The sequence below is a fragment of the Nerophis ophidion genome, linkage group LG19 (assembly GCF_033978795.1).
Source record: "Nerophis ophidion isolate RoL-2023_Sa linkage group LG19, RoL_Noph_v1.0, whole genome shotgun sequence".
In the NCBI taxonomy this organism is placed as follows: Eukaryota; Metazoa; Chordata; class Actinopteri; order Syngnathiformes; family Syngnathidae; genus Nerophis; species Nerophis ophidion.
In genome coordinates this window covers 18,433,270-18,446,809 of record NC_084629.1, presented here as the reverse complement: position 1 = coordinate 18,446,809, position 13,540 = coordinate 18,433,270, and the positions used below count along the sequence as shown (strand labels likewise).

Here is a 13,540-nt window from a genome sequence, read left to right as displayed (position 1 = left end):
TTCTCCCCGGTCAAGAAGTTCACTATTGATTTTGTTTAATCATTAAACACACCTCTCGGCAAAAGTGATTTATGTTTAGCTAGCTTTCTCGCGCTCGACAGTCCCCTATTGACTGAGAGTTATTTTATTTTGAAAAGTCATTACAGACCTTCAGCTCCCAGGGAGAGGTCATCTTCGAAGCTGCAGCCGTTCCTCAGCAATCCTGCTGTGGCCAGAAACACCTCGTTTTGAATGACGTCACTGGGCTTGAGCGAGAAGTAGCGCACGTTACCTTTGCTGGGAGACGCACTCTGGTCATCCAGGGAGACAGCCAGCGGAGTCCTGGAATAAAACATATGAAATAAAACCTGTTTCTTGACATCACCAAAGTCAGGGGTGTCACAAGTGTGGCCCGTGGCTAACTTTGGGTAGCATTCTGATGTTAGCTTCTTTGCTCATTTTGCAGGTTGACCTCAACGTCAAATATTTTGTTACTTTATGTATATACCTCTTAGCATGCTAACCAAATAGTATGATGGCTTTTAAGCTATTTTTTTTTTAGATATCCACTTCAGTTTTGGCAACTGGTGCATGCTAATGGTAGTAGGCTAGCATTTTACACAAAATTACACACCTCAGAGTAATATATGTTGATACTTGACACAGGTTACAGTTAGCATTTTAGCATGCCAGCTTGTTTCAGTTAATTTAGCAGGTATACACCATAGTGTCATACATTTTAGCATTTCACTAATGCTAATTGTAAGCATGCTATTGTTGGCATGTTAGCATAGCACAGTAAGGATGTTAAATTTTATTTTTAGCTCATTTTGTTACTTGACGCTTTCTGGCCAGCATGTAAATTTTCAGCAAATTTTGTAGATATCTGTAGGTACCTGATGCATGCTCATGCTAGCAGGCCAGCATTTTAAACAAATTACACACCTCAGAGTAATATAGTTCAGTACTTGACACAGGTTAAAGTTAGCATTCTAACATTAACAGGTATACACTTCAGTGTCATAAAATTTGGTAGATTTCTCGATGGTTGTTTTTTATATGTCAATCCCTTCTTGGTCTGGAGCTCCCTAACTGATGTTCTTTTATGTGGAGAGACTCCAGTTGCGACAGCTTAAGGTGGCAGGACATACATGGCACGTTTGTTCTGAAAGCAAACACAAATCTTGTGAAAAATAGCTTTTATATTTGCTGCTCCATGGTCTTGGAATAACTTCGAAGAAGATCTGAAGTTACCTGAGCTGACACCTTTGGAGGAATTCCAGGCTCCTTTAAAGGGATCAGGAAACTATTTCGATTGTATTTCTTTTTAAATGGTTTTTACTGAAACATGTTATTGACTGATTGAAACATTTGTTAGTAGATTGCACGGTACAGTACATATTCCGTCCAATTGACCACTAAATGGTAACAGCCGAATAACTTTTTGAAATTGTTTAAGTCAGGGGCCACGTTAATCAATTCATGGTACAAATATATACTATCAGCATAATACAGGCATAACACAAGATAATCATCAGACTATATACATTGAATTATTTACAATCGGGGGATGTGATGTGGAGGGGGGGTAGGTTTGGTTGATATCAGCACTTCAGTCAACAATTGCATCATCTGAGAAATGGACATTGAAACAGTGTAGGTCTGACTTCGTAGGATATGTAAAGCAAGTAGTGGACATAGAGAGATCAGAAAGCATAGAAACAAGTACAAACCCCGTTTCCATACGAGTTGGGAAATTGTTATGGATGTAAATATAAACGGAATACAACGATTTGCAAATCCTTTTCAACAGATATTCAATTGAATGCACTACAAAGACAAGATATTTGATGTTCAAACTCAGGAACTTTATTTTTTGCAAATAATAATTAACTTAGAATTTCATGGCTAATTGCTGAAGCTTTGAAAGTGGAATTCTTTCCCATTCTTGTTTTGTGTAGAGCTTCAGTCGTTCAACAGTCCGAGGTCTCCGCTGTCGTATTTTACGCTTCATAATGCGCCAAACATTTTCGATGGGAGACAGGTCTGGACTGTAGGGGGGCCAGGAAAGCACCTGCTTTCTTTTTTTACAAAGCCACGCTGTTGTAACACGTCCTGAAGGTGGCTTGGCATCGTCTTGCTGAAATAAGCAGGGGCGTCGATGAAAAAGACGGCGCTTAGATGGCACCATATGTTGTTCCAAAACCTGTATGTTCCTTTCAGCACTAAGGGTGCCTTCAGAGATGTGTAAGTTACCCATGCCTTGGGCACTAACGCACCCCCATATCATCACAGATGCTGGCTTTTGAACTTTGCGTCGATAACAGTCTGGATGGTTCCCTTCTCCTTAGGGTCCGGATGACACGATATCGAATATTTCCAAAAACAATTTGAAATGTGGACTCGTCAGACCGCAGAACACTTTTCCACTTTGCATCAGTCCATCTTAGATGATCTCGGCCCAGAGAAGCCGGCGGCATTTCTGGATGTTGTTGATAAATGGCTTTCGCTTTGCATAGTAGACTTACAGATGTAGCGACGAACTGTATTTAGTGACAGTAATTTTCTGAAGTGTTCCTGAGCCCATGTGGTGATATCCTTTAGAGATTGATGTCCGTTTTTGATACAGTGCCGTCTAAGGGATCGAAGATCACGGTCATTCAATGTTGGTTTCCATCCATGGCGCTTACGTGAAGTGATTTCTCCAGATTCTCAGAACTTTTTGATGATATTATGGACGTTGGGATGTTGAAATCCCTAAATTTCTTGCAATTGCACTTTGAGAAACGTTGTTCTTAAACTGTTTGACTATTTGTGGAAAAAGGGATGTACCTCGCCCCATCCTTTCTTGTGAAAGAGCATTTTTTGGGAAGCTGTTTTTATACCCAATCATGGCACCCACCTGTTCCCAATTAGCCTGCACACCTGTGGGATGTTCCAAATAAGTGTTTGATGAGCATTCCTCAACTTTATCAGTATTTATTGCCACCTTTCCCAACTTCCTCAACTTTATCAGTATTTATTGCCACCTTTCCCAACTTCTTTGTCACATGCTGCTGGCATCAAATTCTAAAGTTAATGACTATTTGCAAAAAAAAAAAAAAAAGTTTATCAGTTTGAACATCAAATATGTTGTCTTTGTAGCATATTCGACTGAATATGGGTTGAAAATGATTTGCAAATCATTGTATTCTGTTTATATTTACATCTAACACAATTTCCCAACTCATATGGAAACGGGGTTTGTATATAAATTCGGTTATTTACATTTGATTATTTAAAATCCAGGAAGGTGGGATGTGGAATGTGTTAGTTTCGGATTGAAATTGCCTGCAGGTGTTATAAATCGTCACTTTTTTATGTTTATATATATATATATATATATATATATATATATATATATATATATATATATATATATATATATATATATATATATATATATATATATATATATATATATATATATATATATATATATATATATATATATGCAAGTAATTAATTGTTTTAATTGTGGCGTGTGACTGAAAGTTAGGGCACCTCTGATCTACATGTTTACCTTTAGCCCGATCAGCCTGGCGAGCTACTTTAGCCAAGTGAAGGAATGCAGCGATCTCGTAATGCGATAACCGTTCAATGACTGCGTGGTTATTGCTAGTCAAACAACAAATCTGTCCCTTGCGTGATAACTGGTCAAACTGCCTGCCGGCGCTATGCTAATGCACGCTAACTTCCTGGAAAGCGCGGGCTAATGCAAAGTAATAAGCCGCCATCCCCAGGGGCCGCCGTACTTGGCCAACGCCAGCTAACCCAGTCCTACCTGTCTGTCAGGCTGTGGCGTCGCGTGCCGGTCACTGTCACCAGTTGTCCCGGACAGACTGGGTACTTGGCCAGTCAGGCCGACGAGGCTGTTGCGCAACCTGATGGGCTTATCAACAGGGCAAACTTCAAGCTAGCCTTCCGCAAACACACGCCAGCACTTGTGTAAGCACGCGCAGCCGCAGTGTTGTTCCAGCAAGCGCCGCTTTCTGCCGGCGGCCATGTTGGCCCCGCGGCACGTTGCTGGGGCAACGAATGATTCCTTCGCATGCTCGAAGGAAAGTTGTGTGATAAGAATGTTGACTCAGCGGGAAAAAAACTCCTCCTTTGTTTACTTGCTTTTTTTTTTTTACGCCTTCCTTCACAGCCTTTGACAGCTTCTTCTGCAACGGGCGTTGGTTGCGTGTGTATGTGTTCAGTGTGTTGTATATCTAGGCAAAGGTTGTGTGTTGGTTCTGTGGTGCGCACGCGCACACACACACACACACACACACACACACACACACACACACACACACACACACACACACACACAACATCATGGCAAGCTGTCGCTCAAAGTCGGGATGAAAATTACCTGCATTGGTCGAGCCAGCTGGTGATCTTGTTGGGTGTCAGTCCTGTACGGACATATGGAAAAAATAAAAACATTAAACTACTGATTATTGTGTTGCAAGCTTCCGGAAGGCTGGCCAATAGTTTTGCTAACACTCCACCGGACGTTTTTTGTTGATCTTGTTGTTTACCCCTAACAGTCCTCCATTTTGAACAAGAAGCTTCCAAGGCGCCAACGTGGCGTGTTCAAACAAGACAACATGCTCACGCTGCCAGCTGGAAAATGTTTGACTAGCTTAGCGTTGGCCACACTAGGAGGCAGGCCTGCTCCCAAAACCAAATTTTTCTATATTGAGCGACAAATTATATTATTGTCAACCTTATTGATGAAGCAATGATGTAATAATAATACATAACAAGAATGAAAGTATATTCTTTCAAATACATATGTTTTAACATTTTTTTTTACATACTGTAAATTCCAGAGTAAAACGCTTTGAACCCTGCAGCTTATAAAATGGCGCAGCTGATTGAAGGACTTCTTGAAAAAGAAAACGAAAAAGGACAAGCAAAGACGCTGAAAATGTGTGTTTGAGCTATGGCGCTATCTTTTGGACGAGTACGCTCACTGCAGGTGCTGCAGAGCCCTTCGGTTTAGACCAGTCCTTCTCATGTGATATGTTTTTTTTTTTTTCTCCCTACCAGAATATTACTAAGAGTACGTAGCTCTTGGCTTCACTGTAACCACGCTGGGAGAAGAGGAAAGGCCACTATGTTGTTTCTTTTAATGTTAAGAAGCTCAAAATGTTAGTTATAAAAATTTTATTGACAAATTATACTACTTACACACTAACTTTCAACTGGAAGTACAAGCACCGTTCAGTCTTCCTGCCGTCCACAGCGTTTTTACTCGAATGGATTCTTAATTCATTATTCCTAGCAACGTTTGTAATTTTTACAATACAACTAAAACAATTCTTACAGAGCAAACCATCCCATGTGTGATTTTTGTAGTTGTGTTTTCATGCATATTTATACGTGCTATCGTACTGTTATAAAGCAAGTGTCGTTAGCATTAGCTAATAATAACATCCGTGTTGGTATTATTGACTTACAACGGCATTCTTTTTGTATTGTTCCAGTTTCACAAATTACTCAGTAAATTCACCAAAACGTCCCCGTGGAGTCTCTTTAGCTGATTGGAGACCGCTGATTGCATGACGATGACTTCTGTTTTGATTTATCAGCAATTTTACTGCCGTGTTACAGACACCGTTTGGAAACTACTAAAGGTATGTAAATAAACATTTACAAAATATATCAGTGCAAATAAATCATTTCACAACGTACATATCTGTGGCTTGGTCCGGTGTGGCTAATACATGGAAAACTGTTTTTTTCTTCTAAAATTTAGAGGGTGCGGCTTATATACCGGTGCGTTCTATAGTCCGGAAAATACGTTATATTCACTGCACTGGACTGTATGCCCTCGATCAGTGATGCCCAAAGTGGGGCCTGAGGGACAAATTTGTCCCGTTGTGTCATTTGTGGGGTCCGCGGATGCCTATCAAATGTAATACATATTCAGAATGACCTCTTTCAAGCTACACAATCATTGGTGGCATGTTGGCAAGGCTAGACTGCAAAAAAGCTAGTATATTTAACTCTTAAAACCTGGAAATGTACCATAAAATTATCAGAGGTACAGTTTTTCAATTTGCAGTAATTTGGTGTAAAAAAAACCCACAGTAAATATTACAGAACAATTCTGGTGAGTGAGGTGCCATTTTTTTTTTTTTTTATTGTAAAATCTTAAGATTGTTTTTTTTTTTCAAAGGCTAACTAGTTATGTTTGAATTGAAGAACCCCTGTTTTACGGTTAAGTTGTGACTTTTTGACACTCTATGGAAAAGGATCCTCTTGGTCGCCTACGTCCTATAATTGAAACCCAAACGCTTCGGAATTCTTATCTGTCTGGGTACATTTTGAAAGCGATCAGATGAAACATCAAGGAGGATGGTTACAGAACAACAACTGAAATGTCAAAAATCTGCAGAAAATTACCTTTTTTGAATGTTTTGAGGTTAAAAATTTCATTAAAAGATGCATTGTTACTGTTAACTGAATCAGGCACACAGTCTGTACTACCTTTTATTTATATTTGGCGGGATGACGCTGAATTCCACACTCGTGGTGCAGTTTTGTGGTAAAAATCACTACTTTGCCCGTGGACTATTTTCACTTTGGCCCTTGGAGGCAAAATGTTTGGGCACCCATGCCCTAGATATACTGTATACCTGTATTTTGTTTGAAAACCTTCATTGTTTGAAAACGGTGACGTTTTGTTGAATTTACGAAACTGAAACAATACAAAAAGAATGTCATTGTAAGTTAATATTACTAACACAGACACTAATGCTAACGAGGCTAGCTTAATAAATAGTTTGTTTTTCTGACTAATTTCACTTGATCAAACCTTTTCTAACATTCCACGCAACTAAATAATAAAAGCAAGCATTAATCGCGCCAATACCGTACCACACCAATATCGGTATCGGCCAATACTCAAAGCACCAATATCAGCATGGTACGGAAGTGAAAAAGTATTATCAGAGTGAGTATCATGGCCAATTTCCCAAATTGATTTGATTTCCATGCATAAAGTTCTAAATTGATTAATCACGATTTGCTTTGATCCACACTTAAAGGAGCCATATGTAATGATTTCATGTCAAGTCATCATTAAATAGCCCTAATATGTCATTAATAAATAATCTTCTTTTCCAATACCTCTATTACTTTCAATACCTTTGTTTAAATTAGCATATCCCACCTGAACGACTGTTCAGGTGGGATATGCTAAATTTAAACAGTCCCGAAATATTGTTATTGTTTTAATTTCGATGCCCCCTGCCCTCCGCCGTTTGACCAATAAGAAAGTATTTCACGGTTACACACCGCCATCTTCGTCTAACTACTGCCACTGGATTAAGTTACTAAACATGTCAGACCTTGGTCTGGTCTGGGTAAGGAGTCAGTTAAATTAGAACACGTTTCACAGTATCATGTTAGACCCGCTTGACATCCATTGCTTTCCTCCTCTCTAAGGTTCTCATAGTCATTATTGTCACCGACGTCCCACTGGGTCATTATTGTCACCGATGTCCCACTGGGTGTGAATTTTCCTTGCCCTTATGTGGGCCTACCGAGGATGTCGTGGTGGTTTGTGCAGCCCTTTGAGACACTAGTGATTTAGGGCTATATAAGTAAACATTGATTGATTGATTGATTGACCTTAGTCAATTTAAAATGCCTCGTTACCATTCTCAACTAATTTATGACAAAGCCAGGAACAAAACCAGGATTTGTATTGGGGATGCCTTTGAAAGGTTGAAACCATTGAAGATTTTTTCATCTAACGCCAAACTTGCTCATTTCTTCCTTGATAGGTAACTCAGGCATGTACGTTTTCTTAGGATTTGTAATAAACTACTCAGTGGCCTAGTGGTAAGAGTGTCCGCCCTGAGATTGGTAAATTGTGAGTTCAAACCCCGGCCGAGTTATACCAAAGACTATAAAAAAAATGGGACCCATTGCCTCTGTGCTTGGCACTCAGCATCAAGGGTTGGAATTGGGGGTTAAATCACCATAAATGATTCCCGGGCGCGGCACCGCTGCTGCCCTCACTTACCAGGGGGGTGATCAAGGGAATGGGTTAAATGGAAAGAACAAATTTCACCACACCTAGTGTGTGTGTGTGTGACAATCATTGGCACTTTAACTTTTAACTTTAAATGGAAATGGAAATTTGGTATGTAAACTATATTGTCCAATACACTCTATGACCTTGTCTAACAAAGTTAGTATGTTCAACCAATGCTTAGCATTCTAGCCCGATCAATGACGTATGGAATACAGGCTATCAGCCCGTATATCGATGTTTCATCCAACTGACAGGGCAACATATATCTTTGTACAAATAAAATCTATGGGGATATGAGTAGTGTCTGTGCCTATTTCCTTCTCAATATGCTGATACGCTGAGGAAATGGGTTCCAACATAAGTCGTCATGGCAATGTGAAACGTATGGAGACAGCCAAATCACATGATAAAATAATTTTATCAGTAGAGGGACGGCGTGGCGCAGTGGAAGAGTGGCCGTGTGGAACCCGAGGGTCCCTGGTTCAATCCCCACCTAGTACCAATCTCGTCATGTCCGTTGTGTCCTGAGCAAGACACTTCACCCTTGCTCCTGATGGGTGCTGGTTAGCGCCTTGCATGGCAGCTCCTTCCATCAGTGTGTGAACGTGTGAGTGAATGGGTAAATGTGGAAGTAGTGTCAAAGCGCTTTGAGTACCTTGAAGGTAGAAAAGCGCTATACACGTACAACCCATTTATTTATTTATTTATTAATTCCTCATTGGAGTTTGCATATTGTGGACTACATGTACCAAGTTATATGGCAATCTGAAAGGCATACCTTGCATAGGCATACCTTGGTAAAATATCCCCTCTTTAGTTTTGGGAGTATATTAGGCTGCTAAGCATGCTCTACATATTTTCACCAGTGTAACCATTGCTAGCGTTGGTTGTAGTCTTTGTTTTTTTGATAGTACTAACAATAACCATATGATTGTTGTGATATTGTACGCAGGCATGACCTACATCTTCCTAAAAAATAGCCTAATTTCTGTGTCTAGTGTGTTGGTTAGGGAATTGTTATTGAGAAAACGCTTGTCTATTCAGCTGTTATAATCCCAGCACCTCAACCCCTAGTAAGAGGCAGTGGAAGTTTGAAGTTCCTTGGAGTAGCCCAATCCATCCAGCTGGATTTGACTGTGTGTCTTACAACCTCAGCTCAGGAGAGGGAGGGGACTACAGAATTTTGAACGTGATTGCAGAACCATTTCTGGCCACATTATTGCACATGGCACCTTTAAATGGCTCAAACAGAAACATACTTTGATTTTCTATTCATTTTCTTTTGCTAGCCCAGGACTGTTTGTTGTTAGCAGCTAATGTTAGCATACTTAGTGTGACACTGTTGCTGCGCCGACCAGGAAGCGGTTAATCGATATTAGTAGTTGATATGGCAAAATTCAAAAAGTACCGATCTGTACTCAAAGTGGTTAATTCATTTAGCCCTAATGAGGACACCCCTTGATTACAATTACATGCACATGTGTCATGGCCAAGTATTAAAAAATTAGAGAAATTCCAGGAAACTGAGTTTGTTGGATAGAAAGCTTTTTGTGGAATGTGGAAAATCATTAAAAAAAAAAATATATATACAGAAAATGTGGAATTCTGATACATGCAGGAATTTTTGGAAAAGTGGTCCAAAAATTGTGTCCTTAATTGCAAACAAACTGAATGACTGACTAAACTGCTTCACATATCTGCCTTGGATTGTGTTCTTACTTGCTTTTGTTGTACAACATTTGAGACCGGCAACTTCTTTTTTAGTATTCATAAAAGTACAATTAAAGAACTTTTAAATCGTTTTGTTTTTTACAACAGGAGGTATTCAACCTATAGCAGTGGAAAATGGTAAACAAAAAGAATTACAGCATTTTTTTTTTTTTACTGCGGAGGTATTTAATCCATAGCAGTGGAAAGTAGTGAACAAAAGAATGAGAGCTTTTTTTTTTTACCCGATAGGTACGTAACCCGTAGCAATGGAAAGTGGTGAACAAAAGAATAAATGTGTGCCCTCTGGTATTAAGAACACAAAAACAGCAAGATTTCCATGCATCCATCCATTTTCTACCGCTTGTCCCTTTTGGGGTCGCTGGCGCCTATCTCAGCTGCATTCGGGCGGAAGGCGGGGTACACCTTGAGCAAGTCGCCACCTCATCGCAGGGCCAACAAATATAGACAGACAAAATTCACAATCCCATTCACACATTAGGGCCAATTTAGTGTTGCCAATCAACCTACCCCAGGTGCATGTCATTGGAAGTGGGAGGAAGCCGGAGTACAAAAGGGAACCCACACAGTCACGGGGAGAACATGCAAACCCCACACAGAAAGATCCCAAGCATGGGATTGAACCCAGGACTGCTCAGGACCTTCATATTGTGAGGCAGATGCACTAACCCCTCTTTCACCGTGCTGCCCACAGCAAGATTTCCCCAACATCTAATTGATGTCAGACCGCCACGGCAAAATAAAAGTTGCAACACCCTAAAAATTAGTTGGTTTTTTTTTTACATGAAAACCAATTAAAGTTATTTATAGTATGAATGGATAAAAATAGCCTATTATTTCTGGACTATTGACTAGTGATGTACCAAAGGTTTGGCCGGCTAAAAAAAGACTGTCTACAGAAACAGCGCTGCCGAAACAGGATGTTGTGATGATGTAAGCACTAAGCATGGGAGTGTCTGCAGCGGAGGCAGCATGTCCAAGATGTGGATGTTCCTTAATATATCCCAGATATACCCGTACATGTGCATAGTTAAATATGTATGATAATGCAGCTGAGATAGGCTACAGCACCCCCCCATGACCCCAAAGGGGACAAGCAGTAGGAAATGGATGGATGAATGGATACTGATTAATAATAACACAGGTTTGTTTATTATTTAGCCTTTAAAAGACCAGCTCAATGGCCTTGTGGTTAGCATGTCCGCCCTGAGATCGGTAGCTCGGGAGTTCAAACCCCAGACAAGTCATACCAAAGACTATAAAATGGGACCCAATGCCTCCCTGCTTGGCAATCAGCATCAAGGGTTGGTATTGAGGGTTAAATCACCAAATGATTCCCACCGCTGCTGCTAACGCCTCCTTTGTGGGGGTTGGTCAAATGCAGAGGATAATTTCATCGCACCTAGTGTGTGTGTGTGTGTGTAACAATCATTGGCACTTTAATTCTTTAACTTTAAAAATGTATCATTGCAGATTATGCCAAGTATTTAATGGCGTCATATTAATCACGTCCCTGGCCAGGCCCCCACCCCACAGGTATGTTGTAGCCTTGGGGAAACCCTTCTTGTTGAAGTGTACCTTGAGAAGTATTTCTTTTAAGACAGCCTGTGTCAGAGACACTAATAAGGTTCACCTGCGTCTTCTGAGGGTCTCTGAGAATCTCCATTAGTGCCACCAGAACTGGGTCGGGCCCCCCGGGGGCTCGGGGGCTCTGCTTTAAGCGTCTCCTGCCAGGTGGATTCTCGGCTCTGGGCCCAGGCGCGGCGCCGCAAGGAGGCCTGGCTGGAGTCCGGCGGCCCGCTGGGATCTGAGGACGCAGTAAAGAGTCAAAAACCTTCAAAGTCGTCAAGGATCTTCAGTCCAGACGTGTCCCACCTGGATCGGGGACAGTGGGATCCAGTACGACGGTCTCCCTCTCCATGTGGTCTACCAGTCCGCGCGACTGGGGTCGCTATGATAACATCAGCAGCTGCCAACGCACCTGCAAGGACGCGGCATAGTGTTATATCCACGCGGTGGGCGTGGCCTGGCGTGTGATGGCCGCACCAGATGACAACACAGCTAAGTGAAAAGCGGACAGAAATAGAGCAACCAACAACAAGTATGAATGAGGACGTGTGAAACAGGAAACAAGTGTTTACAACCACCAGCACAACAACTTCCTGTCCGACGAGGACAAGGACGCACGGAGGTGGCAGGGGGGTGATTTTCATACACAAATTGAAAACATCAACACACACACGCACACACACTTTAGGACTAACAACAAATCATGCAAAGGACTAACAAGTTCTCAGCAAACACTGAATGAATTCTACATGAATAAGTGTACTTATGTCTACTGTCTTATAGAGTACTTAAAATGCATGTACTCCAGAAATAATTTGTTTTTACATTTGAATCATAAACTTTTTCACGCATGTATTCTTGCTTCAAAATGAGGCGGAAATTCTGCCCTCGCTTTTTTTTGGGAAGCCCCTCCCCTTTCGTTGTGTCATCAAAATAGCGAGCATTGATAATGGCTCGCGTCTAGCACTGATTACTCACCATTTTGACCTTTTGAACGACTCAGAATGCGTTGAGTGTTACCGTGCTTGTCACTAATTGAGACTTCAAGCATCCCAAGCAGAGAAGCCAAGCCTTGCCTCTTTTCAGCTCCTTCATCCAGCTCTTCCCAGGGGATTACGAGGCGTTCCCGGACAGCTGGGAGACATAGCCTCCCTAACGTGCCCTGGTCCTTCCACGAGGCCTCCTCCGGTTGGACACATTCTGACTAGATGCCACCTCATCCGGCTCTTCTCCAAATTCCGTAAAAATTAAAAATGCATTGATTTTTTTATTTATTTTCTATGGTTTTCCTTTTTTAAATATTATTTCAAAATCGGCGGTATTAGATAATACAACCTTACTTGTAGGGGTGTAGCCATTCATCGACTACTTGTTTTTTACTCTTGAGATTAAACTACAGCAGCAGTGGATTTTGATGGCCCCATTCCTGACACGTAAAATCTGACGAATTGGGGGGCTGCACTAACCTCTTTAACCGCCAGATGTCAGTAGTGTTAAATATCTCTAAATGTGTTTTGTGGCAATTCCAACTTTGACCACAGCATCAGTTGCTATGTAGAGTGGCGGTTTCCATCATTTTCAGATGACCGCATTGCAAAATGATTCACCACCTCTTCCTCTCACAAGAGTTCCCGTCATGAAAAAGGCCATAGGAACCCCTTTCTTACTAAACATCAATCTGTGCTCGGAAAGTTGGCCTTCCGGAAGAAATATTGATCTAAAATAATTTTAAAAAGGCAATTAATCAATCTGATTGATATTTGAAAAGAAAACAATGGATTTATGAACGGCAGAACTTATGAGCTTGTTTTTTTTAGCACTTTTATTGACAAAGACGGCAAACGTTTTTTGAGTCTATCGCCACTCGCCATCAGTCATCAAATCAAGCATGGTGGATACCAGAAGAGAAGCAGACTAACGAGAAATCAACACTTTAAACCACTGCTTATTTAACTTGAAGCAATTGGGTGGCACTTTATTTTTGATATTAATATTGTATTATTTCCATGGTGAAAAACAAAAGAAAGGGTAAATATACTGTTAAAAGGTTGGTTACTGTACTTTTATTGAACATTTCTTCAATCTTGAAAATGAGAGCAGAAAATATTTCCACTTGGTAATTCAACCTGAAGTGTTGCTTGCACGTTATTCAATTAACATGTGAATACATTGGCCAATTTATGT

At 40.8% G+C, this 13,540-nt stretch overlaps 1 protein-coding gene across 1 annotated transcript in view; it reads right to left on the bottom strand.

Moving 5' to 3' along the window:
- Positions 1–13,540, bottom strand: part of itprid2 (ITPR interacting domain containing 2) — a 67,668-nt gene that overhangs the window by 50,791 nt on the left and 3,337 nt on the right. Inside the window, exons 2-6 of the mRNA XM_061879406.1 lie at positions 11,663–11,768; positions 11,421–11,594; positions 4,379–4,421; positions 272–321; positions 149–205 (exon numbers count right to left, since the gene is read on the bottom strand). Coding sequence (XP_061735390.1) covers positions 149–205; positions 272–321; positions 4,379–4,421; positions 11,421–11,594; positions 11,663–11,708 — 370 coding nt within the window. The 5' untranslated portion in view covers positions 11,709–11,768. The remainder of the gene's footprint in view (positions 1–148; positions 206–271; positions 322–4,378; positions 4,422–11,420; positions 11,595–11,662; positions 11,769–13,540) is intronic.